The 26,884-nt window shown below is 41.4% G+C and overlaps 7 protein-coding genes and 1 pseudogene across 10 annotated transcripts; 1 reads left to right on the top strand and 7 right to left on the bottom strand.

Annotated features, from left to right (window-relative positions):
• Positions 1 to 892: 892 nt before the first annotated feature.
• Positions 893 to 3,665, bottom strand: LOC141811713 (transcription initiation factor TFIID subunit 11). Its single transcript, XM_074699759.1, has 4 exons — positions 3,377 to 3,665; positions 2,833 to 2,920; positions 1,664 to 1,745; positions 893 to 1,485 (listed from the first exon to the last, which is right to left on the bottom strand). The coding sequence occupies exons 1-4, from the start codon at positions 3,649 to 3,651 to the stop codon at positions 1,358 to 1,360; spliced, it is 573 nt and encodes a 190-aa protein (XP_074555860.1). The 5' UTR covers positions 3,652 to 3,665; the 3' UTR covers positions 893 to 1,357.
• A 988-nt stretch (positions 3,666 to 4,653) lies between these two features.
• On the bottom strand, positions 4,654 to 7,010 carry LOC141811648 (aspartic proteinase NANA, chloroplast-like). 2 transcript variants are annotated; one of them, XM_074699670.1, is made up of 3 exons: positions 6,977 to 7,010; positions 6,008 to 6,675; positions 4,654 to 5,641 (listed from the first exon to the last, which is right to left on the bottom strand). In XM_074699670.1, exons 2-3 carry the CDS (start codon positions 6,568 to 6,570, stop codon positions 4,828 to 4,830), a joined length of 1,377 nt encoding a protein of 458 aa, XP_074555771.1. In that variant the 5' UTR covers positions 6,571 to 6,675; positions 6,977 to 7,010; the 3' UTR covers positions 4,654 to 4,827. The 2 variants fall into 2 exon arrangements, with proteins under 2 accessions (XP_074555771.1, XP_074555772.1); XM_074699671.1 differs by lacking the exon at positions 6,977 to 7,010 and having other exon boundaries at positions 6,008 to 6,686.
• Positions 7,011 to 10,401: 3,391 nt separating this feature from the next.
• LOC141811519 (large ribosomal subunit protein eL27-like) lies at positions 10,402 to 10,756 on the bottom strand. The gene is made up of 2 exons (XM_074699542.1): positions 10,699 to 10,756; positions 10,402 to 10,649 (listed from the first exon to the last, which is right to left on the bottom strand). Exons 1-2 carry the CDS (start codon positions 10,754 to 10,756, stop codon positions 10,402 to 10,404), a joined length of 306 nt encoding a protein of 101 aa, XP_074555643.1.
• A 237-nt stretch (positions 10,757 to 10,993) lies between these two features.
• Positions 10,994 to 13,132, top strand: LOC141811667 (pentatricopeptide repeat-containing protein At3g49240, mitochondrial-like). Its single transcript, XM_074699695.1, has one exon. The coding sequence runs from the start codon at positions 11,005 to 11,007 to the stop codon at positions 12,919 to 12,921; it is 1,917 nt and encodes a 638-aa protein (XP_074555796.1). The 5' UTR covers positions 10,994 to 11,004; the 3' UTR covers positions 12,922 to 13,132.
• A 275-nt stretch (positions 13,133 to 13,407) lies between these two features.
• Positions 13,408 to 16,885, bottom strand: LOC141848445 (uncharacterized). 3 transcript variants are annotated; one of them, XM_074736476.1, is made up of 3 exons: positions 16,805 to 16,885; positions 16,272 to 16,453; positions 13,408 to 13,930 (listed from the first exon to the last, which is right to left on the bottom strand). In XM_074736476.1, the coding sequence occupies exons 2-3, from the start codon at positions 16,451 to 16,453 to the stop codon at positions 13,744 to 13,746; spliced, it is 369 nt and encodes a 122-aa protein (XP_074592577.1). In that variant the 5' UTR covers positions 16,805 to 16,885; the 3' UTR covers positions 13,408 to 13,743. The 3 variants fall into 3 exon arrangements, with proteins under 3 accessions (XP_074592577.1, XP_074592578.1, XP_074592579.1); XM_074736477.1 differs by having other exon boundaries at positions 16,800 to 16,877; XM_074736478.1 differs by lacking the exon at positions 16,805 to 16,885 and adding an exon at positions 16,691 to 16,709.
• A 305-nt stretch (positions 16,886 to 17,190) lies between these two features.
• On the bottom strand, positions 17,191 to 20,939 carry LOC141848444 (uncharacterized). The gene is made up of 2 exons (XM_074736475.1): positions 20,526 to 20,939; positions 17,191 to 17,592 (listed from the first exon to the last, which is right to left on the bottom strand). Exons 1-2 carry the CDS (start codon positions 20,924 to 20,926, stop codon positions 17,358 to 17,360), a joined length of 636 nt encoding a protein of 211 aa, XP_074592576.1. The 5' UTR covers positions 20,927 to 20,939; the 3' UTR covers positions 17,191 to 17,357.
• Positions 20,940 to 21,694: 755 nt separating this feature from the next.
• On the bottom strand, positions 21,695 to 24,491 carry LOC141811992 (pentatricopeptide repeat-containing protein At3g02330, mitochondrial-like; annotated as a pseudogene).
• A 296-nt stretch (positions 24,492 to 24,787) lies between these two features.
• Positions 24,788 to 25,826, bottom strand: LOC141811517 (thiamine phosphate phosphatase-like protein). The gene is made up of 4 exons (XM_074699539.1): positions 25,689 to 25,826; positions 25,500 to 25,621; positions 25,210 to 25,414; positions 24,788 to 25,129 (listed from the first exon to the last, which is right to left on the bottom strand). Exons 1-4 carry the CDS (start codon positions 25,824 to 25,826, stop codon positions 24,788 to 24,790), a joined length of 807 nt encoding a protein of 268 aa, XP_074555640.1.
• Positions 25,827 to 26,884: the final 1,058 nt, after the last annotated feature.

The raw sequence follows: 26,884 nt of genomic DNA, 5'->3' as shown, positions 1-26,884 counted from the left end.
CTCCAGGGCCCCCCCTTCGCCGCCGCCCCCCCCCCCCCTTTCGCCGCCCCCCCCCCCCCCTTCGCGGCGGCGGCGGGGGGGGGCGGCGGCGCCGGGGGGGAGGGGGGGGGGGACGCGGGTGCTGCTCGTATTTGTGTGTGTGTGAGGGGGCGGCGTCGGCGCCGGAGAAGGAGGGGAATGGTGGTCAGTGGATTTGACTCGGCGCTGCGCTGTCAGCTTACTATTGGCCGACACTTGTTCACTTGGATAACTATTTGAGAAAAATGTAGAACTTTATCTTACATTATTGGATAAAATAGTAGTTTAAACGAAGATTAACACGAGCACATTCGGTTTAGAAGAATACACAATTCAATTCTACCAAACTACAGAAGTGAATCATGAAGACCTACATGATCTCCAAATCCAATGCATCACTTATTTTGAAGCAGCACTAGTGCTGCCGTACTTCTTAGGACAAATAAAGGTATTGATAAAAATACAAAACCTGCTAGACTTGTGCATGGAATGCTCAAACAAGTGCATGGAACTGACCAATTACCTTTTTGTTTTTGGTCTCATTTAACATTTAGCTTCCATGGTATTTCTCCCTCATCGATGCTCTAGAGTTGGTGGTGACATTTGAAATTTGAATAATCCAGAAAAGTAAAGAAAACGACCCAAAATTTATCTCTGAAAATGCCAGCTAGACTTGTAGACAGATCATGGTGAGCATCAACTTATTCTTCTCACTTCCCTTCCTCAACCACCTTAACAACATTATCTTCATTGTTGCTCTAGTCAGCCAAACATGTTTGCCCCCCGAGAGACTTTGCTGCTTCTGGTGTGATATCTACTAGCTGAAGGTCTTCAGAAATTGGTCCTAGCCTTCAGGAATATCCTGTTCAGCATTTATAGTAACATCTTCACCGTCTGTAGATTGCTCAACTTTAGTGATATTGCCATTTTCTTTCACAAGAGCTTCATTACTTTGAAGTGAGTCACAGGAAACTGGGGTTGGTGATGCCATCAGACTATCTGGCGTTGAAGGTAAACATTGAGGAGAGAGTGAAATACTGTACGTTTGGTGATGTTTGAGAATCACTTGGGAACACACATGTTTCATAGTTCAAGTAGACATACAATTGATCATCCCGAACAAGTTACATGACTTGATCAAAACAGGCAAATCAACTAGATCATTTGAAGAGAATTATAATCTTGAACAAAACCTAAAGGGGGAAATTTTCCGCATCAACCCACGGGAAACTGTAATCTTGAAAGTGTAGGTGACGAGTATGCTGTACATGGAGTAGGAATGTAGGATCAGCCCCAGAACCAAAAATGATTTTCTGTCAATAGTCAGGTGGCCACCCTTCTACCGGAAGAGTCGGGGCACCGATCTCTTTGGTATTTTCCCCTCGAGCTTGAGTCGTCTATAGGCTTCCCTTATGTGGCAAGGCCTGATCGGGCCACTCTCCTTTCTTTCCATCATCACAATTCTAGCTGCAGCATCAATATTGGTTCATACAATGAAGTTAGTTCAAAATCAAGATTACAGCAATTTAAGAATCCTCTGTATTTAACTAGAATAACCTATCCTGAGGAGCCAATAAAATGGCAAAGAAAACATATCATGTTGGTATTTTGACAAGAACCAACTTGCCTATCTCAATTAGCTCACCGACGAACATTTTTGCTATGCCAGACACGACAATAGTCATGGGTATTGAAATTTTTTGGCTTCCAGTGATGCTCGTCAATAGCTGCATGCAAAGTAAAACAAGTTTTAATATCTCACAGATCTTCTCGATTAAGTAATCCCTTTGATAAGGGGGAAAAATGAGCATGCAAGTCAATTTTAAGAGGGAACGTCTATTTTGTTATATTGCCATGGTTTTAGGTTTCTTGTTCTTATCATCAAAAACTCTGTGGAAGACCTCAGAAAACAAAAACACAATTTTGAAATAGCAAGTATTGGTGAGGTAAGGGTCGGGAATGACACTAAATTGAGAAGCCTAAAAAAAGAGACCATGAAATCTGAAGCCATCTGTGCATTAGGCTTCATGCTATACTATAATTTTTTAACATGATTGATATTGCAGGAGATGGAATGGTCCACAATTTATGTGCCTCACGCTGCACTAGTGTTGTTGTGTTCTTTAATATGAGTGATGATGCCAGGTAACCGCATGGTCCACAATTTAAGGGGAGGTGGTTGCATATTATGGTTGCCAACAACACCAAAATTTCATAATGGCAATATAGTCATAATACATGTATACAACAGATGCACTTTGCATTAGATACTTAAAACAGGTACCTTATAAATCATTATATGTACTTTGAACTTCTTTTGATAACAATTGTCAAAACAAATAGTAACCTAAATCAAAAGGCCAAATGAAAGGGAGCAAATCCCCACATGAAGTCTGCAATCACAGAGACAGTCCCACTAAAATATAATTCAAGCAATCATGCCCAGCAGCTTAATCCAGCCTATGGATATTACCAATACAAAACTAGTAGTAGTTTAAACATTTTGTTTCTTTTTTGGAGAGCACAAGCAAAATTATTTCAATTCTCAAGTTCAATTAAAAAATCCTTGCCATAGAAATAAAATAAGGCAAACAATTAATAATCTTTTAATCTACATGAATGACTATAGAAACCTAAGACAAGCTATCTCCCTCTGATGCATATAAGCTAAAACTTAGTGCAAGCAAAGATGGCATTGTAAAGAGAAAGTCTCATGCCTCCTCTAATGCGAAAATGTCTTGACAGCAAACTATCATTTCGCTATTTCTGTGCTATAATATCTATAATAGCATGATGAATTAATGCTAAACATACCCGTCTCATGTTAGATTTCTGAAAGCCAGATCTCCTAAACGATTCATAACGACTCATCTGGTCCTCTGTAAATTGTGAAAGTATTGCCCTGAAGGAAATCAATACAAGCAAATATAAAAAATATGTAACGGAGGATCAAGAGAACAAACACTTGTGTGACCAATGACAAGACAGAACGTTGAGCAAAAATGGAAACTTAACGAAGCTAACAAAGAACCAAATCCGAGGTAGTAAAAAAAATCAATTAGGAAGTATGAATGTTCTAGCAAGTATCACCGAACGGAAATTGAATGAAAGCCTCAAAAGATAAATAGCAAATGCACAAGCAACATGCACAGAGAAAGATGTCGAGGTGAAAATGTTGTGAGCTTATTGCTTTTACAGCCTTTAGCATGTAATACAAAATCGAAATCATGTTACTGTAGAACCGACGCAAAAGAACTAACGAACCCACAGAAGACTCGAATCAAAAGGTCGACGACGCGAGCAAAAATAGGAAAATTTGCAACAGTTTCCGAGAGCTTTCAGTGAGGTGAAAACTTACTGCATCTTGGCCATCTTATCCGGGTCGCCGCCAGAGGGGAACTTGCCGAACTCGACATCCATGTTCTCCTCCTCTTCCTCTTCCTCCTCCTCCTTCCCTTTCCCTCCTCCACCCCCGCCGACCGGTCCCGGCGGAGCGGAGGCCTGGGGCTGCGACGGGGCGTCGGCCTCCTCCTCGTCGACATCTACGGCTACCGCCGCGTCCTCCTCGGCGGGTATGGGCGACTCCGGAGGTGAATCTAGCTCCTCCGCCGCCGCCTCGAACGGGTCCTTCATCGTCCCTAGCAAACCCCTCGATCTAGCCTTCTCCATCGATGCGTATCCAGTCTAGTTTTAAGGATAATAAATGGGCTTTCGGCCCAAATAGAAACGGGCCTCCATTGCATTAATTATCAGCCCAGCCGACTGCACTGCCGCATTTAAGGAAATTTACAATTTACCCCTTATGAAATATGAGTAACAAAGTTATGATTTCCCTTTTTTGGGGGGCGAATAAGAAAAATTGGTCCCATGTGTTTGGTGAATCCAGCTGTGCATCATCACCAATCAGATTGATGACAATTGGAAAACACATTGCTTATTCGATTAAATAATGCAATCTATTAAATAATTTTTTTATTAAAAAAAAAATCAATAGTCAAAATGCCATGGCGATCGAGCCTAATTCGTGTAGACAGCTTTTGCATATGATGTTTAGCTGGTACAATTATTTATTCTCATAAATATATTCCTCAAATATTTAATCCAATCAACATGTCCTTTACAAGCATTACAAAACAAAATAGTTGGGAGGAAAAAAAATGATATAATACAATTGCTACTACTCCTTCTAGAAGGGTTTCTTTTCCATTCAAACACTTCTCTTTATCTATTTTTCAAATTGCTCCTCTAAAATTTCCTTGTTGCCCTTAAGTAAATCACACCACTACTCTCTCATTTCCACTCAATAAAGTGCAATATAAAATAATAATGAAAGTGAAACTCTTCTCTTTGTCAACTAATCAAGGGCGGAGCTACGTATTATCTTACTTGAGTTATAGTTTGGGGACTTGATGGTGTTGAAAAGGAATTATAGTTAGGATTTACAATGAAAAAAAAAGAAAACATGTGAGAAAGAAAACGATAGCTCGGGACTATAAAATTCTTCATTTCACCATTAACTCTAATAATAATAGTTGCTTCTTAGCATCATGTATCCAATTTACGCCTATTATTCTTGAGATGATCAACTCTATCCCATGAAATTTTTTGACCACTAAGGTAAATTGGGTTCCTCCCCCATCCCTTGTATTCTTTATCACCCAAATACATAGCAAATCAATCAAACCTCCATAAATCAGAAACAAATTACCAAAATAAAACAAAAAAAAACAAGAAAATGAAAAGAAATTTGGCATCGACCGGAGGCAACAAAAATAAAAATTTTAAAAAAATGTCGGCCGTCCGATTCCATCATGGCCTTTTGCGGCAGGTCGACCTCCTAAATCGGAGCCGTCGGTTGGCGATGTCGAAATCCCACAGGTGCTCCTGCTGCAGTATGTTGCCGATGGTGGAGAAGCTTGGCCACGGCGCCGCCACGATCCCCAGGCACTTCACCCCCTCCGCCACGTCGATCACGTAGCTCTTCGCCGGCGCCGCCAACCTCGCTTTCCCAGCCAGGTGCACCGCCATCCGCGGCAGGGCGGCCTCCGCCCCCGTTGACCAGTTGTAGCAGTGCTCGAAGGGTTCCACTCTAACCCTCGGCGCCCACGCGAGCCGCCGCGTCAGCGCCTCCACCACCGCCCTGTACGCGGGCTCCGCCAGCACCGTCAGGCTCGTTCCCGAGTCGAGAATAGCGCCGCCGCCCGCTGCGAGGTCCCACACGCTCGCTGGGATCGGGAGCATCTCTTTGTCGACGGAGATCCCCCTCACCCGGACGCTGTAGAACGGCTCGACATCAAGGGAAATCGCCGTCTCGCGCCACCTCCTCCCGGCGTTCGGAGGCGGCGGCGCCGGAGCCGGCCCGAAGGCGAGGAAACCAGTGGCGTTGCGCGGGCTGAGGTGGTCCACCAGGCAATAAGCGAAGCGGCCGCCGGCACGGACGGCGAAGGAGATGTCGCTGTAGCCGAGGCCCAGCACGCCGTCCGATGCGCGGAAGCTGGATCCGACGGCGGAGGAGGTGCACCCGACCACGAGGCCACGCAGCTTCGTCCGACGGCCGTCCGACAGGATCACGGTGGCCGACTCGTTCGCGAAGATGCCGTGCGCCGCCGAGCCGTCGGAATACCTGCGATCGCATGCGGTCAAACAGACCGTGAAATATTTTAATTAATTGCCGTAATAAAAGCGGCGGATTCGAGAGTTGACCATGATTAACAATGTTCTTGCTAATTCTGTTCCTAATTAATCTCAAGAGAAATATTCACTTTGCCACAATTTAGTTTTTAAGAAGTTACATTTTACTCTCATGAATATAAATATTTATATTTTGAGAGTTGTAGTTTTAAATTGTCTTGTCGGTCGAGGCTAGATGAGCTGCAATGTAATATATCTAAAGTTTAGGAAGTCACTTGGAAAAGCTGAAGCGCGTTGAAAGATTAATATCACGTTTTACTTTGAAAGAGCAATTAATTAATTGCGTTAGGTAATTTACCCGTAATCGTAGGCACATGGGCTCGCCGGCGTCGGGCACGTCGTCAATGAGAAGGGCAGTGAGTTGCGGCACATGTCGGATGAGCAGAGGATCGGCCGGAACGACGACGACTCGGCGGGGAGGAACGCCCGGCCGCTGACACTTTTGTTGTCGTCTCCGCGCCGGCGGCACTTGGCCCAGGTGAGGTCGCTGCCGGTGTCGGCCACCAGCTCGAAGCGCTGCGCCGGCGTGCCGAGTTGGAACCGCACGAAATACTGGCCCGTCCCTGCGTACGCCCCGGAGTTGAGCGGCATCTCGAAGGAGGTCGGTGCCGGTGCCGGCGCCGCGGCGTGCGGGATGCCGCAAGCTCGCCGCCGGTGGCGGGCATGCTCTAGCCGGGCGCGGATCGTGCGCTGCCGGATCTTGTCGTCGAGGAGGAGCCGCCGCGCTTGGTCGAGCCCGGGCAACGCGGGACGGCGGTGGAGCTCGAAGAGGAAGGAGTCCGAGTGGTTTCCGGTGGCAGCGGTGAGGGAGAAAGGAAAACAGAGGAGGAGGAGGAGCAGCAGCAGCAGGGGAGGCGACATTGGAGCAATATGGGACCGGAAATGGAATGTACATTAGCTAGAGAAGCTCCACCATTAATATGGGGGCTTCGCTCTTCCTCATCCTTGCTCTACTTCATCAAAGTGCTGCATAATTAACAAACATGTAAAAAACAAATTAAAAAGTTACTTTGTCTCCCATAATTTTCAAATACTTTGCACTTTAACTCATATTTCATATTAAAAACTCTGAACACAATCAAAAATAAAAAATAAAAAAAATTCTAAAGAGAAACTTTTTTAATTGATAGCAGGTGAGTTAATTTTGTCGCATTCATATTAAATAAGTAATAATTGTATATCAAATATAATCTGTAGAGCATCTCAGCAAGCATTAGTATAATAGTTTTTCTTTAGATAATACTAGTTTGTCTACTTGCTGGTGTACCATTTTGATTCTACTATGGTAATTTAATATCAAGATCACAGCCGCAAGCATAGCATTAATGAGGATCCAAGAGTGCATTTATGATTAGGGAGCACAATTGTGAACTGCAGATAAGAGAAAACAGTTATTTATCTATTTATTTTATTAAACTATAAAAAAAAATTAGTACTTTAAATGCTGCTTGTTTTATAGTTGGGTGACTGATAAGTGTAGACTTGCCCAATTATTGGCATTGCGTGAAAGATATCAAGAAACTTATATGTTATATTGCTAATGGAGTGAAGCCTTTGGTTTCCACATCGCTTTCATATCATGTATTTCAACCCCACTTGTTGATTTAATTTGCCACAACTATTTCTCAGTTTTGTTTTTGGTTCTGTTATTAATATTATCATCATCATCATCAGATGAGAAGTTAATTGCCTGACTCCAAACTTTGTTTCGATTGATAAATGTGCTAGTGAGTGATGTTGGTTCATAGCCCTAAATCATGCATCTCTTTCAAGCGATAATGAATATCGTTAATGCTACACATGCTCGAAAAGAGAAGCTTGAAGCAAAAGAAACCAACCACACAAGTTACAAGTCAATTGATACCTTCCTTAGCCTCAAAACTAAAAGGATAACAAGGAGAAACAACAAACTGTCTTAGAAAATACTCAAAGGTCTACCCTCATTTGAATGCCCATCAATATGAGGGACCAAAACACATTAGTGGAAACAAAGAAAAGAAAAAAGGGTCATCGAGGACCACATTAGGGAAGGTCATCACAAGATAATAGATTGACGTGAACAAAGAAAGCTATCAAAGAAATCTTACTTCACAACAAATATAAGAGTTTAATGTCTTTGGCCGACATCATGGAACATACTCATTTCAAAGCTCAATCATCTTCTTAGGTGTTGACAACTATAAATTGGACTCTCAACGTGGTTATCATGGTAGTCAAGTTAAGTGGGCATGTATGCTTGTGAAAACCCAAGCGAAGACTCTGATTAACTCAAACACGTTTAATATCATTTCATTCTATGTCTAAGATGTCATGCCCGACTTACTATAGTATATAAGACAGTGATTAAAGAAAGTGATGAATCCCATAGTGTATAAGACAACCTACACATAATCATACTTTTTTCTTTACAGAAAAAACCCCTCAAATTAATAAGAAATAAATATTGGAGATATTTGATGCAATGGTTTAAAATTACAGGTATGAGGTTGGTAGTTGGCATAAATTAAGGCATACCAAACAGGAGGGTGGTGCATTCATGTTGGGGTGCATCTGAGAGCATACGTATCAGTATCTCTCTCTCTTTAGAGCTGGTAGAAAGTTGGATCTGTGGTTTTGAGAATTCACTGTCCTACAGAAGCCTGCAGACAAAAAGTAATTACACACGTCTGTAGATGAAAAATAATAATAGGGAAAATTTATAAACCACATACCTAATTTTCATTTTTTTTCCCCCAGCATTGCTGTCCTGTTTGAAAATGGCCAAGACGTCCACCATCTCTTGCCTACTCTTTTTTATTGCCCAAAATATTCTCACTGTTTCGAGCCAAAACAGGCACCATCTCTTGCCTACTCTTTTTTATTGCTCAAAATATTCTCTCCGTATCGAGCCAAAACAGTTCTATGGAGGAACAGAATCAAATCACAATGAAAACAAAATATGTGCTCTTAGAGAGTGCAAGAGTTCAAATCTAGTCTTAATCTGTCAAGTTATTTTCGGTAGACAGAATGTTAGACCAGAAAAGTTCCAAGTCAAACTAAAACCATATATGTGCTTCTTATGAGTGTGAGGAATCAAGTTTTAGTTAATGATTTGAAGTTATTTTAGTCCATCATGCTGTTTAAATTAAAACAGCTTATGGGAGTATTCTATGCGTTTTGGCACACAGAAAAAAAAAAGAATCGGTAAATAAATTCAATTAAACTCAATTCATCATTAAGCCTTGATTCGCCTTGATTGGGCACGATTTGGGTATGATTTAAGTGAAACACTAACCAATAAACCCATTATCTATCTATAAGAGATCCAATTAAACCCTAATTGAATGCTAATTCTCACTATAACATCCAACCTTTCTCTCTGATTCCATTGGACTATTGCCTAAACACATCAAGTATCTTCACTACTCACGACTCCATCTCTCAAAGAACTCAAGTTCTCCTCCATCGTAAGGACCAAGCTCTCTACTCTATGATTTCGTTTTACTCAAAACATGACACAGACTCATATCTTCTGCAAGAAGCCGATATTTGTCCCAAGGGAAGCATTCCTTGGTTGATTTTTCCTAAGCACAAGCCAGTAGAATATTTTCAGCATTAGTGCCAACTTGCAATTTCAACCATAACTCAATGGAATTCAACACCAGAAATCATATTTAGCTTGTATGCCTAGACAATAGTAACTCCATATAGTTGGGACTAACACATATAACTGTTCATGATGTTGTATTCTGACTCAATAGTGTTCTCTCCAAAACATGAGAATGCCCTGGCTATGGAGCTAGTGCAAAAGAATAGTAGGGATGGAAGAGGATACAAGAAATTGATGTCTCTCCAGTGCAACAGCTTACCAATTTTGAATCTCCAACATATGTTCTCACCCAAGTCTCATTGAATTCACTTATTATAGTGGAAATTCAACCATTATATTTGCCAACTTCTAGCTTATTATTCCATTTTCAACTCAGAATTTACATTTTTGTCTTCTGCCTCAGCCCCATCTTATTTTCTGTTATCCATAATTGAAACCAGTCTGGTTGATGCATGAACCTGTATACAGTCTGATTCACTTCACAAATAAAAATTGCAAAATATCCAAGTTGTGAGACAACCAATTAAACTAAGTTGACTCAGACTGACCCCACGGATTAACTTTTTTGTATAAATGTATATGGAAATGCAAGTAATTTTTTGGTGAGAAAAATACAATTAACTACCCAACCAGTAACCAATGAATCAGAACTCTGGGATTATTTCCCACTCCAAATTGGTATTTAGGCCATAAAACCATGTCATAGTGATTGAAATACTTCACCATCATACTATCAGTTTAAAACTCCTATTTTGAATTCTTCAAAATGCTTCTCAGTCTCCACTTGTGTTTACGGGAAGAAAATACACTCGAATCACCTTGCCACAATTGAAGCTTACCAAACACATTACAACAAGATTGCATTTTTAAAGAACAATAAAGAAACAGGAGGGAATTAACACAAGCATCAGCATAAAAAAAGCATTTCACCATATATGAATGTCGTCCATGCTTATAAGATACAAAAAGGGAGGGGAAATTCAAATTGAATTGGGAAAAAGGAACTAGATTAACTAAACCAGAATCAAGATTCCATGTTTAACTCGAACGAGAGTTTCATAAAAATTAGAAAGTTGAATCACTGTGAGGTAGCGAAAACCTTCTTAGAATAAGAACTTGATAAGAATAACCAACGGCTGTTTTCCGGTCTTGGAGCGCTCCTCGAGGCGAGCCTTGGCCTCCTTGGAGGCGGCGACTTTCCTGTCGCGGGTCTGGAAGGCGTCGATGACTGTGGCTGCCACGTCCTTGTGGTCCACGTCGAGGGTGCAACGGTGGGCACGACGTGGTTGTAGTTCACCAGCTTGAGAAAGGGCTTCACGAGCGACTTCCTGGCGGTCTTCTTCGACGAGTCCTTCCGGATTACACTCTTCAGGTATACGTTGATACCCTCTTCAGCCCGCCTTTCTTCCGCACCTCGAGGAGGATCACCGCCTTGTTGGGCTTCAAAATCTTCACCATGTCCACCTTCTTGTTCCTCAGCAGGCTCAGACTCGGGCTCAGGCTCGAACTCGAACCCTAGATACTTTCGAATTTTGGATCAACTAATATATATTGGGCCTCACCCAGGCCCATATATTATATTACTGACTTCCTCTTATTTATTGGCTCGGCCCGTTCATGTAGCTTCGTGCAAACCATAAAACCCTCGTTTAAAGATTTTCTCAAATCTCGGTTCACCTTTCTCCAAAACTTCGACGGAGAAAAAAATGGCGATGTCGAAGCTTCTACACATCTCTCACCACCTCAAATCCCTGAAACCCTACTTCCCCTTCACGCCCTTTGCCTCCGCCTCCTGTCTCCGCTTCCTCTCCTTCGCTACTCCGGAGGAGGCCGCCGCAGATCGCCGCCGCCGCAAGCGCCGCCTTCGCATCGAGCCCGCCTCCTGCCTTGTCCACCAGAGGCAGTCCCCGCCCGCCGCCTCCTCGCCCAACCCTAGCGCCCCGAAGCCGCCGGAGTCCATCTTAGCCCTCTCCGGCAGCCGCCTCGTCCTCCACAATCGCATCCTCGACCTCATCCGCCACAACGACCTTGATGAGGCCGCTTCCCTCTGCCGCCACTCCGTCTACTCCAATTGCCAGCCCACCATCTTCACTTTCAATGCCGTCCTCCGCGCCCTCCTCCTCCAATCCCGCCATACCGATCTCCTCTCCCTCCACCGCTTCATTACCCAGGCCAACATCGCTCCCACCATCATCACCTGGAACCTTCTAATCCAGTGCTATTGTGACTGCGGCAGGACCGGCATCGCCCTAGAGAACTTCCGCCTCCTCCTCACGGACGACGCCCTCTTTCCTCCCGCCCCCAGCACATGGCGAATCCTTGCAAAGGGTCTGGTCGACAACGGCAAGCTCCAGGAAGCAGTCGAACTCAAGGATGAAATGCTCGCCAAGGCTTTTGTACCCCCTGACCCCATCGTCTACAACCACATCATGCAGGGCTTCATCAAAAATGGCGTGCCTGAAACAGCCATTACCCTCTACGAGGAGCTACAGGAGAAGCTTGGTGGCAAGAAGGTTCTTAATGGCATCGTGTATGGGAACCTCATGAAAGGCTACTTCGGAAAGGGGATGGAGGAGCAAGCAATGGAAATCTACCACGATGTCCTTGGTGATGGCTCAAAGGTTAAGTTTGATGCAGTGAGCTATAATCTGGTGCTGGACGCGTTGGGAAGGAACGGGAAGCTTGAGGAGGCCATCAACCTATTCGGCAGAATGCTGAAGGAGCACAATCCGCCAAGGAGGAGCACGGTAGATTTGGGGACCTTCAACGTGATGATAGATGGTTACTGCCTCGCAGGGAGGTTTCAAGACGCCGTCATGGTCTTTGGGCAGATGGGCGAGCAGCAATGCACCCCGGATACGCAGTCATATAACAATTTGATCGGGCAGCTTGGAAGTAACAAGTTGGTTGCCGAGGCAGAGGAGTTGTACAAAGAGATGAGTGATCGCGGGATCAATCCAGACGAATGCACATATGGATTACTGGTCGAAGCATGCTTCGGAGTGAATAGGGCAGATGATGCTACTGCATATTTCCACAAGATGGAGGAGTTGGGGCTGAGGCCAAATGCGAATTCCTACAATAAAGTCATTGGAGGACTCGTGAACATCCTACGCCTTGACGACGCAGACAAGTTCTTCGACCAGATGCTGGAGAAGGAAGTAAAGCCGAATGTTACAAGTTATGAATTGTTACTGAAGGGGTTCCTTGACGCTAGGCGGCTGGATGATGGCCGTAAGATACTAAAGGGTCTGTTCCTTGATGATGGAGTCGCATTTAGTGAACAAATGAAGGAGTTTGTGGATGAGGCTTTTAGGGAAGAAGGTAGAGAGGAGGAGTTGGAAAAATTGTATGAGGATCTCAAGAGGGAAAAGGCAGAACAATTGGCCCGGGAAGCGGAAGAGAAAGCAAGAGCCGAGGCTCTTGCTAAAGAGGAACAAGCCAAGAAGAAGAGGGAAGAGGCTGAGAACCGAGCAGCTGCTGCGAGAGCTTGTGTCGAAGCCATGGAAGTGATGTTACGATACAAGAAGGATGCTACCGACAAGGAGTCATCTGCTGATGGTTCCTCTGCTCCTTTAGGTGGATTATTTGGTGAAGAAAAGACAGTGAATCATCTGTCATGAACATGAAACTGCTGTTGGAATAGCTGAAGGGGAAGCCCTAGTTGGAGTAAGCAATGAGGGTGACTTGAACTTGTAAGCCAATGAAGGAGCTGGAGCTAAACATTTATTACTCTGAAGTTTTATTTACTGGTTCATCATGATTTGCCACTATAGGAATGTAACGTAGCCAAATTGAGATTTAGTTGTCTTCATAGATGAATTATGAGACCGTAGCAGCTTCATAAAATTCATTGTTTGAAACAATAATGTTGTGTGTCTGCATTACTTGTTTGAAACAAGGTGTTAACAAAGGAGAATGCTAGATGAGGAACAGATAGTAGAGTGACTGATGCCTTTGCAAATCGTAGAAGATGAAGATCCAAAGACGTTCGGTTAGAGATGACCTGTTAATGTGTTACGAGAACTGGGAGCTTCAGATTAACTGGAGCAGTCCAACTACTTGAAACTCTTGGCTGTGGAATCTTCATGACCTCTAAACACATCAACTTTGAACTGCAAACCACAATTTAAGAGAACAAACTTAAACAACCTTATTGAAAGTAAAGAAAAAGCTGAACTTTACAGTTTACAACCATAAGAGTATGAAAAGAGTTTGCCATCTTGTTTATAAAACGAGATTCTCGATAGTAGTTTCCTTCATCTGGCTCAAAGCAAGAGCACATAGTTATCTGGGATGGGAATTTAAAGCCTCCAAATTATTCCACTTACAATTTTGTCTAGCTGACTCGCAGCTTGATGAATTTAGGGGCGAAATCAAAAATTGTGATGAAAGAAAAACCCATTATCCACCAGCAAAAACCTTAAAAGACCTAGTTTTAGATTTTAGACGTAGTAGCCAGTGAAAGTAAATCCTCTTCCCACTATCTCGCCGACACAGAACCACGCATACAACTCGAGCCCAAATAATGCTGCGATTCCAGCATCCTCAACTTTGAGATCTTTTCTGTTTCGCCATATGTGCTTAACGCCATCAAGCTCCTTCCAGAATGACTCATAGCGACCAGGAATGCTGCAATAAAAGTATGTTACACATGTTCATTGCTGGCAAGAAATGATCCTACAATTTAAACAATCACAGGATCATGCAAGATAAACAAATCTAATAGCAATAGTGAAACAATCATTTCTGGGCAACCATGAAAAATCAAATGTTTAACACGGGTTAGATGAATTTGGGGGCTGTGATAAATAATTGTCCATGTTTCCCCATTCACAGAGATTCATCTTGAAAACTTAAGCTTACGACAATTATAAATATTGAAACTTGCAATCTTGAAGCATGTTTTACTATGGGTGGGAGCACAGTTATGTTTATCAATTTCCTAAAAAACTTTCTAAATTTACATAAGGAAAATAATTAACAGATTTTCAAAGTGAAAATCCAACGGAGGTGATTAGATTTGGTTAAACCAAAAATAAGAAACATTATTGGTATTATTTAATATAAACAATTCATCAAATAATATGTTAAATTCCACATAAATATTTTTTTGGTTTATTGTTGTCCCCAGACTTGAAAGAAACCTAAAACTGAAATCATGTTCATTTTCAGGTTGAAACCGAAGCTATATTTGATAATCAAAACTTTCACTTCCATTTAGTTAGCTTGATTTGATTCTTCCATGTACTAATTGGATGTACATTATAAAATGAGAACTGTCATAATTGCATTACAACCTTAAGGTTTGGTTTACTTAAGTAAAAAGCTAGATTGGAAAGGGAGAGGAAAAGGAAGAGGAAGAGGGAAAGGATCAAAGAATTACACATCAATCATGAAGCTCATATACATCTTCTCTTCTCTCTCCCTTCCCCTCCCCTTCCTAGTTATCCACTCAAGTAAACCAAGCCCAACAATCATAGTTGAAAAAGCACTAAAAGCACAACACGATGACCAATTGGAATATTTAAAAAGAGAATCTTTCATCAATTATCTTAACCACATCAAATTAATGATAGATTTATCATTCCTGAGAACGTAATTATAATCCAAACCAGAAATTATTGCAACAAAGTTTTCTCATAGTTGCAGTTTAGTTAATCAGTACTTAGTAATCTATGAACTTACAATATGTACAAGCAGTATGATCCAAACAGAAACAAATTTCACCGAGTTTAAATATCTAAAACACTTGAAAAACAGTTATTTGTTGAAATATATGCAATTTATAACCTTAGTATTAAACAGCAGTTTTTCACATGTTGAATGCTGAACTCTAAGCCTTTTTTTCACTAGAATGATTGTTGATATGGATATTCCTACAATATTATTAGTTTTGGTCATCAGCTAGAGGGGCTACTTAGTTAAGATAATTAACTGTCATGCTAAAATTAGATTTGTTTATATATTCAAAATAAACAAAAATAATCTGCAAAGAAAACTAGAATTGTCGGCTTATACCTCGCTCTAACAGTTGTCTCAGCACAGAAGAGCGGCCAAAGCAAGCCAAAAAAAAGTTTAGTATATGCCCATCACACAGTCTGCATTGTGTGCCACGACAACAACCTCTCCCGTGGAATACCACGCCACCCCATAGCTTAAGGGGGAAGCGCTCGGCCTAGGGCATGTCATTTTTAATAATAAATCACTGAAAGTGAGAAGCACATATTGGCTGATGACAAATCACTGACAGGCGCTAAATCACCTTGATTAAAAATTTAAAAGAATCCAACTACATAAACAGCAATTTTAATCTTTCAAATTCAATTCATTAGTAGTCAACCCAAATGACATAGCTGTTTATCACTAAGAGGACATGGAAGGTAGATAAATTCACTTTAGTTTGCAAATATTCTATCTTTTTCCATAGTTAAATGAAGTGGATGACAGTTTTAAGTGGAATAAAAACTGGACATACTTAGCAACAAAGAAATTCCAAATGTATCTCATATAGAAATTAATTATCTACAATAACAATATAAATCAAGAACAAGTTGATGTCTTTAACAATTAGAACATCAGAATTGAACCAAAATCTATTATTAACAGTTTAACGAAAAACATGGCACACAAGAGAAGATGAATACATAAAATAAAAAATCCAATTGACCGTCTATGGAAGGATCTGCAGACAAACAAAAGTAATCTAACTATCAGCTGCCTGAGTGTATTCTACTTAACCTGTTGTATATAAACCTTGTCACTTAATCGACATCAGATGCCGAAATAAGCAATATCTATGGTCTTTTTCCTTATAAAAAGAGAATAAAAAATCTAGATCTGCCTTGTTAAAAAGTGTTCAGGAGCAAGAAAAATAAAATCACGTAATGAAGAGGAAAAAACCACTCCCATGCTCATCAGTCTTCATGCCCAATAGAGTAGCCAGGCAAAGATAATTCATAAAGAGGCGGACCTCGCAAGACGGGTGTAAAAGAGCTGCTTTGACAATTCTTGGCACTTTTCGATGGTCGGCGGCTGCACAATGTGATGTTTGTTCTTCTCCAGAAGCTCCTTGTAGTAAGCGCCTCCGTGCTTACACACAAACCCAGAGGCTTGCACAGCCTTCGATCGCAGCTGCTGTAGTCTCGCCGCCATCTACAAATTACAACAAAGCCAATGCCAAAAAAACTTAGCCACATAATTCAATCAGCCATTCATTTATAGCAAGCAAAAATAAGTAAACAAGTATAAATTCTGGGGAAAAAACAAAAATTGGGAAGCACAAAGACATCTTTAGTGATCTATAGAATCCTAAAACTCAACTACGATCTTTTTCCGTTAAAAACAAACTTAGATTACGATCGAAACAGAAGGGATCGGCGAGATGCAAACCCTAGATATAACTGACGATTAAGGCAAAACACAATCTCGAACCATTAGGAGAAATTTAGGGATCGAGAACGCATACGATCAGCAAATCTAGAAGGAAAAAAACAAGGACATTACTGGAAGAAATCGCAGAGTGGAGTGGCAACCGCAGCGCTTTCGATCAAGGCATCCGGAATTTATTCATCCAGATCAATGGGGGTAGTTTGGTGATTTCGAGTGCTAGGGCTCATCGTGCGCAATTCGGTCATTCTACCGCATGAAAAAAAAAACTAGGACCCGATGTATAATAATTAATGACTTTTCCAATTATCTACTTAATTAAAATAGTTAAAAGACAGAAAAAAGAAAAAGAAAAAGAAATGTGTTTTCTGTGGACTTGTTATATTTTCTAATAAAATAAAAATAAGCCCATGTAATTTTACTATTATTATTTTACTGAATACTCCTACATTTTTGCTCCTGTCATTTTACCATCCAAACATCCATTTAAAGACCAGAAAAACTTTAACATAAACCACAACTTAATAAAAAGGTTGTCCTGATAAGAGTATTCAAGCCAGTGCACAAACTGCATGGAATTATTCAGTGGGGACAGAGTGTTTAATATCTTGACTTCATAATATAACACATGATCTATGGAACTTTGTGAAGCAGTGATTGATTAACTGCTCTACTTGGTCCACCAGAGGAGGAAATCCTTGCGCCTATTAATCTTCTTCTGGAGCTGGAGGACGCCATAGAGTAGTGCCTCAGCTGTAGGAGGGCATCCAGGGACATAGATGTCGACCGGAACGATCCTATCGCAACCTCGAACAACAGAGTATGAGTAGTGATAGTAGCCTCCACCATTCGCGCAGCTGCCCATCGAGATCACCCACCGAGGCTCAGGCATCTGATCATAAACCCTGGATGAAGCAGGAAGGAAAGAAAAACTATTTTTCAGACAAATTTCATGACGATATCAAGTTTTGTTTTCAGTTGCATGATGAATGCAGAATTGCAAATAACTAAAAATTGAAGTGAACTAGCTGCTATAATTGCAGATAGGGATCCACATTCTACTATAGTCTCACGATGGGATGGAAATTTTATAATTCAGATCTGTCTATAATTGCAGTTTCTGTATCAGGAACATTCAAGTATGGGTTTAGACAACTCAGTGCACATCGAGGAAGATGATATTATGATAAGTTCCATTTTCAATATTATGAAATGACTTAGATGTTCTATCCTGTTTTATTAAATCATACTTGTTAATCCACAACCAGTTGGCCCACCTAAAATGTAGCTCCCTCTCTCCCTCCCATCATCCAGATCCTCATCCACATGATCCCGACAGATTTGCGACCTACTAGCTCACAATTCAAAAGCTGCACCCTCCTCTCCTAGATTTTGGCTGGCATCCCCTTCACTGGCTTCGATCCATGCATTCATTTTTGCTACAGCAGCATTAAATTGCGTCTTCCCGTTAGTTTCCAAGCCTGGCATCTTTATTCAATTGTTAGGCAAGAGCCATCTCTACCTTATCTGTGAGATCCTGCTTCCCCTCTTCTTCCTCTTGATATATCTTGTGTTCTTGTACTTCACCTCCATATTGAGCAGCAACACGTTCAGTGCAACAATGTCGATTTGTGTGTGTATGTGCATGCACATAGCTGTGGGGCCATTGCTATCCTTCTTTTCTATTTTCTCAGTTTTCTTAATCACCTGCCTTCTCCTTGGCAGCAAGTTCTATTTGACTTCAGCAGTAATCTTTGAGACGTGGAACGGTGAAACTCATCTTGTGACAATTTAGTGATATGATCTAAGAACCCTTCTTCCACCTATTTCTCTGATGCTTTCACTGATTTATCCCTTCCTCAAGCATAGTGGACAGCAGCCATGCAGAATCTCAAAAACCTCTGTCATCACCAAACGCCATATCAAGGTGGGATCTTAATCCTCTTATTGAGTACTCCTTTATGACTGTTAGCTTCCACTGAGGAGGAAGTGGATGATGGAACTATAAGGAGAGCAAGGGTAAAAATACAAGTAATATGTAGGGGGATTTTATTCTTAGAAGACTTTAATAGATTTTATTGTGAAAAGTGCAAAAGGCATCTTCATTTAAATATTATCAGTGGTACTGCTTTGCATGAACTCAATGAGGAGATAAGATCCATATAGCAAGCCCAAACGATTGAGACATAGATGGCTTGATCGTGATGGCAGATACAATGGTTGTAAGGCACAACAACCAAGAACTAAAAAAACAAGGTCAATACAATGCATATATACTTATGTGGATGCAAAGTCAACCATGCTGGTAAGTGGTATCTCCAAGATAAAGGCACATACTGGCTTAATTGATAAGGGCATTGGAAATTATTATCAAGATCTTGGTTTGACCTGCCTTCATCATCCAGTTGGGTTTTATCCCTTATTTTCTCTTCAATAAGAGGTGGCATCTCAAAGACTATCACCTTTTGTTTCCCATAGTCCACTCGGGGTAAGTCTTGCACATGAGGAAACCTTCCTTTCTTGTTTGAATCTACATATTACCCCATGCAGCAACCAATTGCCTTATCTTACTCACTTGGGCCTCATTTGATTAATTTCTTTGAATCATCCTTAGATCATAGGCAAACAATTAAGGATAGGAACATATTAAAATCCAGAAAAGGTGGGTTACGAAGTTTACATGTAAAAAAGTATCAACTTAGAGGCCACTAACTAGAGTATGATGTGTCATCTCCACTACGTTGAAAGAACATACTGAAACTTGCTTAGCCAAGAATAAACTGAGAGTTGAAGGCTTGCAGCCTCTCACTTACTCATTCAGTATCCCTTATGAAAACGAGCCAAGTTAGAAAACCTCCCAACTGATTAATCCTTTGGCGTTGATAATGAAGCAAGTAGTTCAAAGATGATATGAAGTGGTAGTATCGATGAATCATGGAAATTGAATAAGAAGATGGACCGAGTAAATCTAGAAAATAAATGAACAGTGGCATGAACTTTTCTGAAAAATCTTAATATGAGATTAAATCAACAATCAACATCTAAGATTAAAAGCTGAATCACCATGATCATCTAAGTTTTGAAAGGGACAAAGTATGTAATTCAACCAAGAATATACAACAGCAAAACAATGAGCAATACAAGTGCAAATCTATTCCATGCCTCACATACAGCAATTCCAGCCAATACAAATTAAACAACAAGCTCACTGAATCAATTACATACCTAGCAGAAGCTCATTAATAAGTAAATGTTATGGCTTGGAGGATCAAACAAGAGTCAGTAATTACAATATTTTCATATATTAGCCAATCATTTTAGGATGTCATGAAATCACCTAAAGGACAAAAAGGCATTGTCTGTTGGGACTAACCATCTGAAGAATTGAAAACTGGCACCGTTGGCCAGAAACATTTTGTAGAGTCATTATACTTGTACTCAAACCTATACAAGAAAATAGTTCATTCGAAGCAATTTTGAACCGCATCTGTAGATGATAGTAAGCAAATCAATTCCTAAAGGGGTGGTATGTTGATAGAAAAAACCTAAACTGGACGGCACCAACTTTCAGTTTAACTACTATCAAACTAAATGTTCAGTACAGATGATGAAGACCCATAAACACAAGAATTCTGTAACTACACTAATTGAACTAAAGACCTGAAGTATCATCCATCACCAAGGTCCAAAATCTATAATAATAATTGGTAGCCATCAAATTTTTGACACTCATGAGAAGACCATTCAGAACAAGGAACATGCATCGTCATCGGGAAAAGGCATCAGTTTGAGGGATAAGAAGAATCAGAAACAGGATTAAATTTTTAATTCATCTTACTTGCGCAGAGCAGGTGCCATCTTGTTGGTGAGTGTTCCGGCGACGATCATGCAGTCGGACTGGCGAGGGCTCGGGCGGAAGATGACACCGAACCGATCAAAATCATAGCGCGCGGCGCCGGCATGCATCATCTCCACCGCACAGCAGGCGAGCCCGAAGGTCATCGGCCAGATCGACCCGCGGCGGGCCCAGTTCATCAGATCGTCCACCTTCGAGATCACGTACTCTGCCGCCTTCGAGAGTCCCGTCGGCGACGACGCCGAAGGGGGAGGCGCCCGCGCATACGGCGCCGGGGATGGAGAGGAGCCAGCGGAGGAGGATAAAGCCGCAGCCGCATGGATCGCGGCCGACCTTTGGGTGGAGAGAAGGGCAAGGCGCGCTGTACGAGGGAGGAGGGCCATGGCGGTTCGGGGAATCGATGCGGCGTCGTGATTCGCAAACGCGCAATAAATAGCATCAGAAACCACCAATTTCTGGTAATTTTTCTTTTTAAAAAAAAGATTTTTCCCACGATTTTATTATTGAACTCCCACACAAAGATTTTAATTTAAAAAAACTTTATTTTCTTTATACGTATTATGTATTTTTAAGTTACATAAAATTGTATTCTATAAAAACTATATTACCAGTAATAAGTCAAATAATCAATTAAATTATAATTATTACATTATTTAAAAGTTTTTTTTTTGCTCTCTACTCTTTACATCTTCAACTTCAACCAGTTGAACTTGTTTAATGATGAAATTCTATGTACAATATATCAGAAAACAAGTCATACTGTTACTTCTTATTGTGCATGAACATGAACATGCATAGATCTTCTGGTTTAACCTGAAGAGTTTGACATTACAGTCTCAGAGATTTGCCATTGCTGGAGTTGAACCTTGTGTCTTTTTTGCTCACCAGTTCTATCATCTGTGTTCTATCATGATACTTTATCAGCATGTCCCTGTTTCAGTAATAACTTGCAAAATCTTCTGTTTGCAGTCCTGCTTGGGAATACTTTTACCATCAAATTCAAGAATATAGCCCTGAATGATAAAGGAATATTATTGAGAACAAAAGGAAATGCCAACGTGATGCATGGAAATAGAGTAACACTCAGCTTTCCGAGGTTTATGAAGATTACACTGAAGGTTCGATCTAGCCTCAACAAGATTCATGTGGGATTCAGGAAAACACAAATCCAAGTTTGTCAAGAAAGAAACACAAACATCTCTGCTGTCGTTCTAAGACAATTTAGGCAATCAGATGCTGTAACTAAAGAAACACAAATAACAGAGAGTATAGACTCTTGCAATAACTGAGTTGTTACTTTCATCTATCATTGAATTGTAATAATTTTGAAGTAGGGGATTGAATTACCGTAGGAAGAAGTGGCATGGTGACCAAGCTTTGGAAAGGTCATCAGGGAGAAAATCTACCAACTGATCAACTGAAACATTCTGGAAAGTCTCTTCTATCTGCCTCTGTAAGTTCAAGTTTAAAGAATGTGTTATACAGTTAATGGCAGGTCCACTCCTTGAATGCCAGAAAGAGTATTCTCTCCTCCATATTGATAGGTGTCAACCTGGTGTATCCACTACAAACACTTATTGAATCCTTCAGCTTCATATACATGGTCACGGCTGTTAGTCGGGATGATCTTGGGCTAGAAACACATGAATTTGGCCATCCACCTCAATCCAGCTACATCCTGGCTCCTTTTTGACACCACGACTAGCCATAACTTGCCTCGTTCTAGTGACATCCGCCCACCTTCCAGCGACTGCATAGATATTGGACATCAAGATGTAACTTGAATGCATACTTGGATCCAATTCACTCAGTTTGTTTGCCACCTTTTCTGCAAATTCAACATTTCCATGTGTTCTACAGGCTCCAAGAACTGTTTGCCATACCAAAGCATCTGATGACAATCCCATCTGATTGATACATTGTTCAACTTCATCAAACTTAGATGCTTTACCCAGGATGTCGATCAAGCAGCGTTGATGCTCAATTGTAGGAGTGATTCCATAAATGTGGTGCATAGAATCAAAGTACATCATCCCTTCATTAAGTAAACCTGCATGGCTACAAGCTGAGAGGACACCAATAAATGTAACTCCATCAGGTTTCTCCCCCTCCTCTATCATCTGTTTAAAGGACTCAAGAGCCTTCCATACATACCCATGTAGAGAGTATCCACAGATTAATGTATTCCATGAAACTAGATCATGTGAAGTTGACTCACTGAATGTCGATTCTGCATCCATCAAACACCCAGATTTTGAATACATATCGACAAGATTGCATGAAACATATGAGCCAATCAGGTCCACGCTTTATGACATGGGCATGAAACTGGCAACCACTAGCTAATGCTGCCAAGTCCGAGCAAGCTCTCAGGCAACTAGAAATTGTGAATTCGTTGGGTTGTATACCTTCTCGAAGCATTTGTCTAAAGAAATCAATGGCCTTCTCACCTTGATCTGTATTTGTGTATCCAGTAATGATTAAAGTAAAAGAAAATACATCTCTTTCAATCAGTCTACTAAAGATCAGACTAGCATTTTCTAGGTTACCACTACTTGTGTACATGTCAACCATAGCTCTTCCAATGAAAGAATCACCAGCTAGATCATTCTTCAAAATATGAGCATGAACTTGGGATCCACAACTTCTATCTCTCAGGCTAGTGCAAGATCTTAACACACTGATGTAAGTATAACTGTTAGGGATGATATTCTTTGTTAGCAAGTGTCTGAAGATTCTTAGCCCTTGGTCACAGGAATTCCCACTGTGAAATCCAGAGAGAAGGCAATTCCAAGATACAGTGTCGTGGTCCAACATAGTGTCAAACATCACACACCCATCTCGTACAGCCCCATTCTTCATGTACATGTTTAATATAGCATTGCCAACTTCTATTCTTGTTTGAAATCCATTTTTCAAAATGTATGCATGAAGACTGGCACATAGAGCTAGATCACCTAACTCAGAAGCAGCACTTGCCACGCTCGCAAGAGTACGATGATTTGCTTTGGCTCCTACCCTCTCCATGGTTATAAACAATTCAACTGCCTCAGTGCACATTCCTAGCTGAGTAAAGCATGATATAATCGCACTCCAGACCACAGTATCAGGATCGATAGTTCTAATGAAGACCTTATGAGCTTCCATAGCCAAACCATACTTGGTGTACATATCCACTAGACTACTACTTAAGAACCCATCTTGTTCCAACCCACTCTTGATCACAAAACAATGAACTGACAAGCCTCGTCTAACATCATCCAAGCCCCCACAGCACTTGATCACAGTAGGCAAAGTGAACTCACTGATAGTTTCTCCCGCCTGCATCAACTGACAAAAAATCTTAAAGGCTGTCATGTTTTGACCCATAAAAACGTATCCACCTAGGATTGTGTTCCAACAAAAGGGATCCTTTTCTGGAAGACTAAAGAAGACTTTCTCAGCAAGATCCATGCGCTCACACTTTGCATATAGATCAACAAGCGAAGACCCAACAAATAGATCACAAAAAGGCTGAATTTTCACAACAACCCCGTGCAACTGCTGCCCGAAATCCAAGTCTCCGCAAATTGAGCAAGATTTCAGGCAGGAGGCAAGAGCAAAGGCGTTCAGCCGAGCTCCATCCGTCACCATCTCGCAGAACAATCTCAAGGCTCCTTCCGCGCGATCCGTACGTGCATACCCTTCCATGAGGGTCGTCCATGAGACATCATCGCGGTGAGGCATTTCGTCGAACAACGATCGAGCCGCTTCCAAGCAACCGCATTGTGAATACAGACGAAGCAAGCAGTTCCACAGATACACACCGGCGTCGAATTCCAACCTCAGCAAGCGACCATGTATGGCCTTCCCCTGGGTGACCGATCTACTCGAGGTGAACGCTCGGAGCATTTCGGAGTAGCTTCCGGAGGAACACTCACGAGGAAGTCCGATTCCGCTGGTCCTCATGCAAGAAAGGGAAAGGGTTGAAGATGGCGGAAGAGAGTTTCCGGACTGTGAAGTCGGCGGGATTATCGCCGACAGGGGAGGGAGAGTCGTGCTCCGGAGAAGAGACGAGCAAGTCCACGCCATGGTCGAAGCTCCCAGCTCCTGGATATATATATATTGGAGGACACGTGGATATTTTTTTTTAAATGAGAAAAAAGAAAAGGAGAACTGAGGATTCCTTTAAGTTGGGAGCTTAATTTTGACCCTTTTTAAGTTAAACTTTAGTTTAGCTTTCTTAATCGCATTAATAATAACAATTACATGAAAGTACTTAATTCTTGTGGAGATTCTTGTATTTCCTTGTGATTGCAACTCATCAAGGATAGTGAATTAGCTTCTTCTTCTAACTGAGTGATGAGTCGAAGAAGCACTTCTTTGAGCTCTTCACTACTACTCCAATGATGCGGCTTAGCCTTTAGTAAGTCCGAGTTCGCATTCAAAAGTTTCGACAAAGGGTAGTCCTTTCTCGGCATCAGATAATCTCCTTCCGTCAACCTAAGGGAAGGGCAGTAATCACCCTTGCCATCTCCGACATAGATCACTTGCTTCTTCCCTGCAATAATGCCCGAGGATGCTTGAATCCGATCAACTATCATCCCCTACAAACAATACAAGAGGTATAATCGTTACATATATCTACTAATGTTGTTCGATGAACTAACTAACTAACTAAATCTACCTTGCACATATTTGGAGGGCAGAGATTGCACCCATGGACCGACACAATGTTGTGATCATGATATGGCAAGATCCTAAGCCTTCCTTCTTCATCCACATAGCAAGGATTTGTGTTGATCTCCGAGAAATACTCTAATAGCCCATGTCGCACTAGAATCGTCTCGATAAACAATTTGTTCGCATCGCTCACGATCCTCAACTCGCATCTAATCCAAAAACAAATTAGGAAGAAGTAATAATAAAACTTAGCCCCGTCTAGACTCTCACGATTGAACTCATAAACATTATTACCCGAGAGTATGAGCAATCTTAATGGCACTGGCTATATGAGAATCTAATGGAATAGTCTTCAAGCACCCTTCGATGTCTTCGATCGATCGCCCTTTTGAATGCAACTCTTTCATTATTTTATCCTGAGATGAAGGCAAAGAACTTAAAGATATTCATGAGAAGAGAATTTCAACTTAAATGATAGCAAACCATAAGAGAGTTCCATGACATCGTAGGAAGAAATTGTTCAAAGAGATCGGTGAGCCCGAACGCATCAACGACCCAATTTTCACTATCACAGTCGATAAGGGTGAAATCAAAATCAAACACTACGACAACTCCTGCCATGGACAAGAAGTGATGTTCTCGACAAGGGAAGAAGAGTATATAAAGAAATCAAGGATGATGGTAGAGATGAGTCATTGATCATCAATAAGTTACTTAGTTGAGTCTTGTTACGGAATTACCTCCAATTGAGCGATGATGACATGGAATCAAATTAAGTAATAAGCCATTGATTCCAAAAAGTAGAATATTATGGAAAGAATATTCTCATATTGAGCACAACTTGAGAATATGGCCGGGTAGACAATGCACTGGAGAAAAGTAAAGAAGAAAAAAAATGAATTATTAATGTGATTTATTTATAATGGATCTAGCGTTTGGTCCGGCCCGGACCATTTACCATGCCGAGCCAATTGGAGCTGGTCGAGTCGACTCAATTTCCGGCTCATGGTCGGGTTTAGAAGTCGAGCCGTTGCAATGAATTATTCTAATTAATTATTAATTACATTATTAAAAATTTGGAAGATGGTTTACAAAAATATTATATTCAGTAAATATGGGGTAGGGGTAGTTTGGTAAAAGTGGTAGAACGTGCAGGGGTGTTTTGGGAAATGAGGTGTTCTTCAGCATGGAGATCGCAAAAGCTGACGAGATTTGAGAGGATTTTGCTTCGTTTTGATTGCGACAGAAGACGAAAGGGATATGAATTAGGGTTGTCTTGTTTTGGAGTTATCTGGCAAGCGAAATCTCGATTTGGAAGCTTTTAACAGTGTCGGCCTGCGTCTGGATTTGTCCGCTCTCCTGGTTTATTTGGGGAGTCTGACGGCGTAGATTTGGAAGGGAACAGCGCTATGCCGAGGCGAAAGTTTGGTTTTATATGGATTTCGACAGCGTCGTCGAGCTTGGGGTTCTAGTTTACGATCTCAGGGTGTTTGAAGGTTGAGTATGTGACGCTTCCTGCGTCGTGGTGGTTTTGCAAAGGTGTCGGAAAGCGTTGTGTTGCTCAGACTCATCTACAGTTGAGTTTCGTGGGGTGGATAAGGCTTTTTTTGACGTCCTTTTTCAATTCCCTGAACAAGATACCTTGTTGATGCCGAGAAGATGCTCTTTTAACAGAGTTT

Source organism: Curcuma longa, chromosome 17 (assembly GCF_044706935.1).
Source record: "Curcuma longa cultivar G26 ecotype Majalengka, Jawa Barat chromosome 17, ITB_CL_G26_1.1, whole genome shotgun sequence".
In the NCBI taxonomy this organism is placed as follows: domain Eukaryota; kingdom Viridiplantae; phylum Streptophyta; class Magnoliopsida; order Zingiberales; family Zingiberaceae; genus Curcuma; species Curcuma longa.
Note: the sequence above shows the minus strand (reverse complement) of the source record. Positions and strands in the feature narration are given on the sequence as shown.

Excerpts from the sequence above, each read along its gene's own strand:
- LOC141811713 (XM_074699759.1), bottom strand. The coding sequence starts at position 3,651 with ATGAAGGACCCGTTCGAGGCGGCGGCGGAGGAGCTAGATTCACCTCCG. Across the intron at positions 1,746-2,832 it reads AGAAATCTAACATGAGACGG|CTATTGACGAGCATCACTGG; the intron begins GTATGTTTAGCA and ends CTTTGCATGCAG. Across the intron at positions 1,486-1,663 it reads CATAGCAAAAATGTTCGTCG|CTAGAATTGTGATGATGGAA; the intron begins GTGAGCTAATTG and ends TTGATGCTGCAG.
- LOC141811648 (XM_074699670.1), bottom strand. The coding sequence starts at position 6,570 with ATGTCGCCTCCCCTGCTGCTGCTGCTCCTCCTCCTCCTCTGTTTTCCT. Across the intron at positions 5,642-6,007 it reads CCATGTGCCTACGATTACGG|GTATTCCGACGGCTCGGCGG; the intron begins GTAAATTACCTA and ends ATGCGATCGCAG.
- LOC141811519 (XM_074699542.1), bottom strand. The coding sequence starts at position 10,756 with ATGGTGAAGATTTTGAAGCCCAACAAGGCGGTGATCCTCCTCGAGGTG. Across the intron at positions 10,650-10,698 it reads CCTCGAGGTGCGGAAGAAAG|GACTCGTCGAAGAAGACCGC; the intron begins GCGGGCTGAAGA and ends GTAATCCGGAAG.
- LOC141811667 (XM_074699695.1), top strand. The coding sequence starts at position 11,005 with ATGGCGATGTCGAAGCTTCTACACATCTCTCACCACCTCAAATCCCTG.
- LOC141848445 (XM_074736476.1), bottom strand. The coding sequence starts at position 16,453 with ATGGCGGCGAGACTACAGCAGCTGCGATCGAAGGCTGTGCAAGCCTCT. Across the intron at positions 13,931-16,271 it reads TTTTACACCCGTCTTGCGAG|CATTCCTGGTCGCTATGAGT; the intron begins GTCCGCCTCTTT and ends CTTTTATTGCAG.
- LOC141848444 (XM_074736475.1), bottom strand. The coding sequence starts at position 20,926 with ATGGCCCTCCTCCCTCGTACAGCGCGCCTTGCCCTTCTCTCCACCCAA. Across the intron at positions 17,593-20,525 it reads ATGGCACCTGCTCTGCGCAA|GGTTTATGATCAGATGCCTG; the intron begins GTAAGATGAATT and ends TGCTTCATCCAG.
- LOC141811517 (XM_074699539.1), bottom strand. The coding sequence starts at position 25,826 with ATGGCAGGAGTTGTCGTAGTGTTTGATTTTGATTTCACCCTTATCGAC. Across the intron at positions 25,622-25,688 it reads TGTCATGGAACTCTCTTATG|GATAAAATAATGAAAGAGTT; the intron begins GTTTGCTATCAT and ends CCTTCATCTCAG. Across the intron at positions 25,415-25,499 it reads AAGATTGCTCATACTCTCGG|ATGCGAGTTGAGGATCGTGA; the intron begins GTAATAATGTTT and ends TTTTTGGATTAG.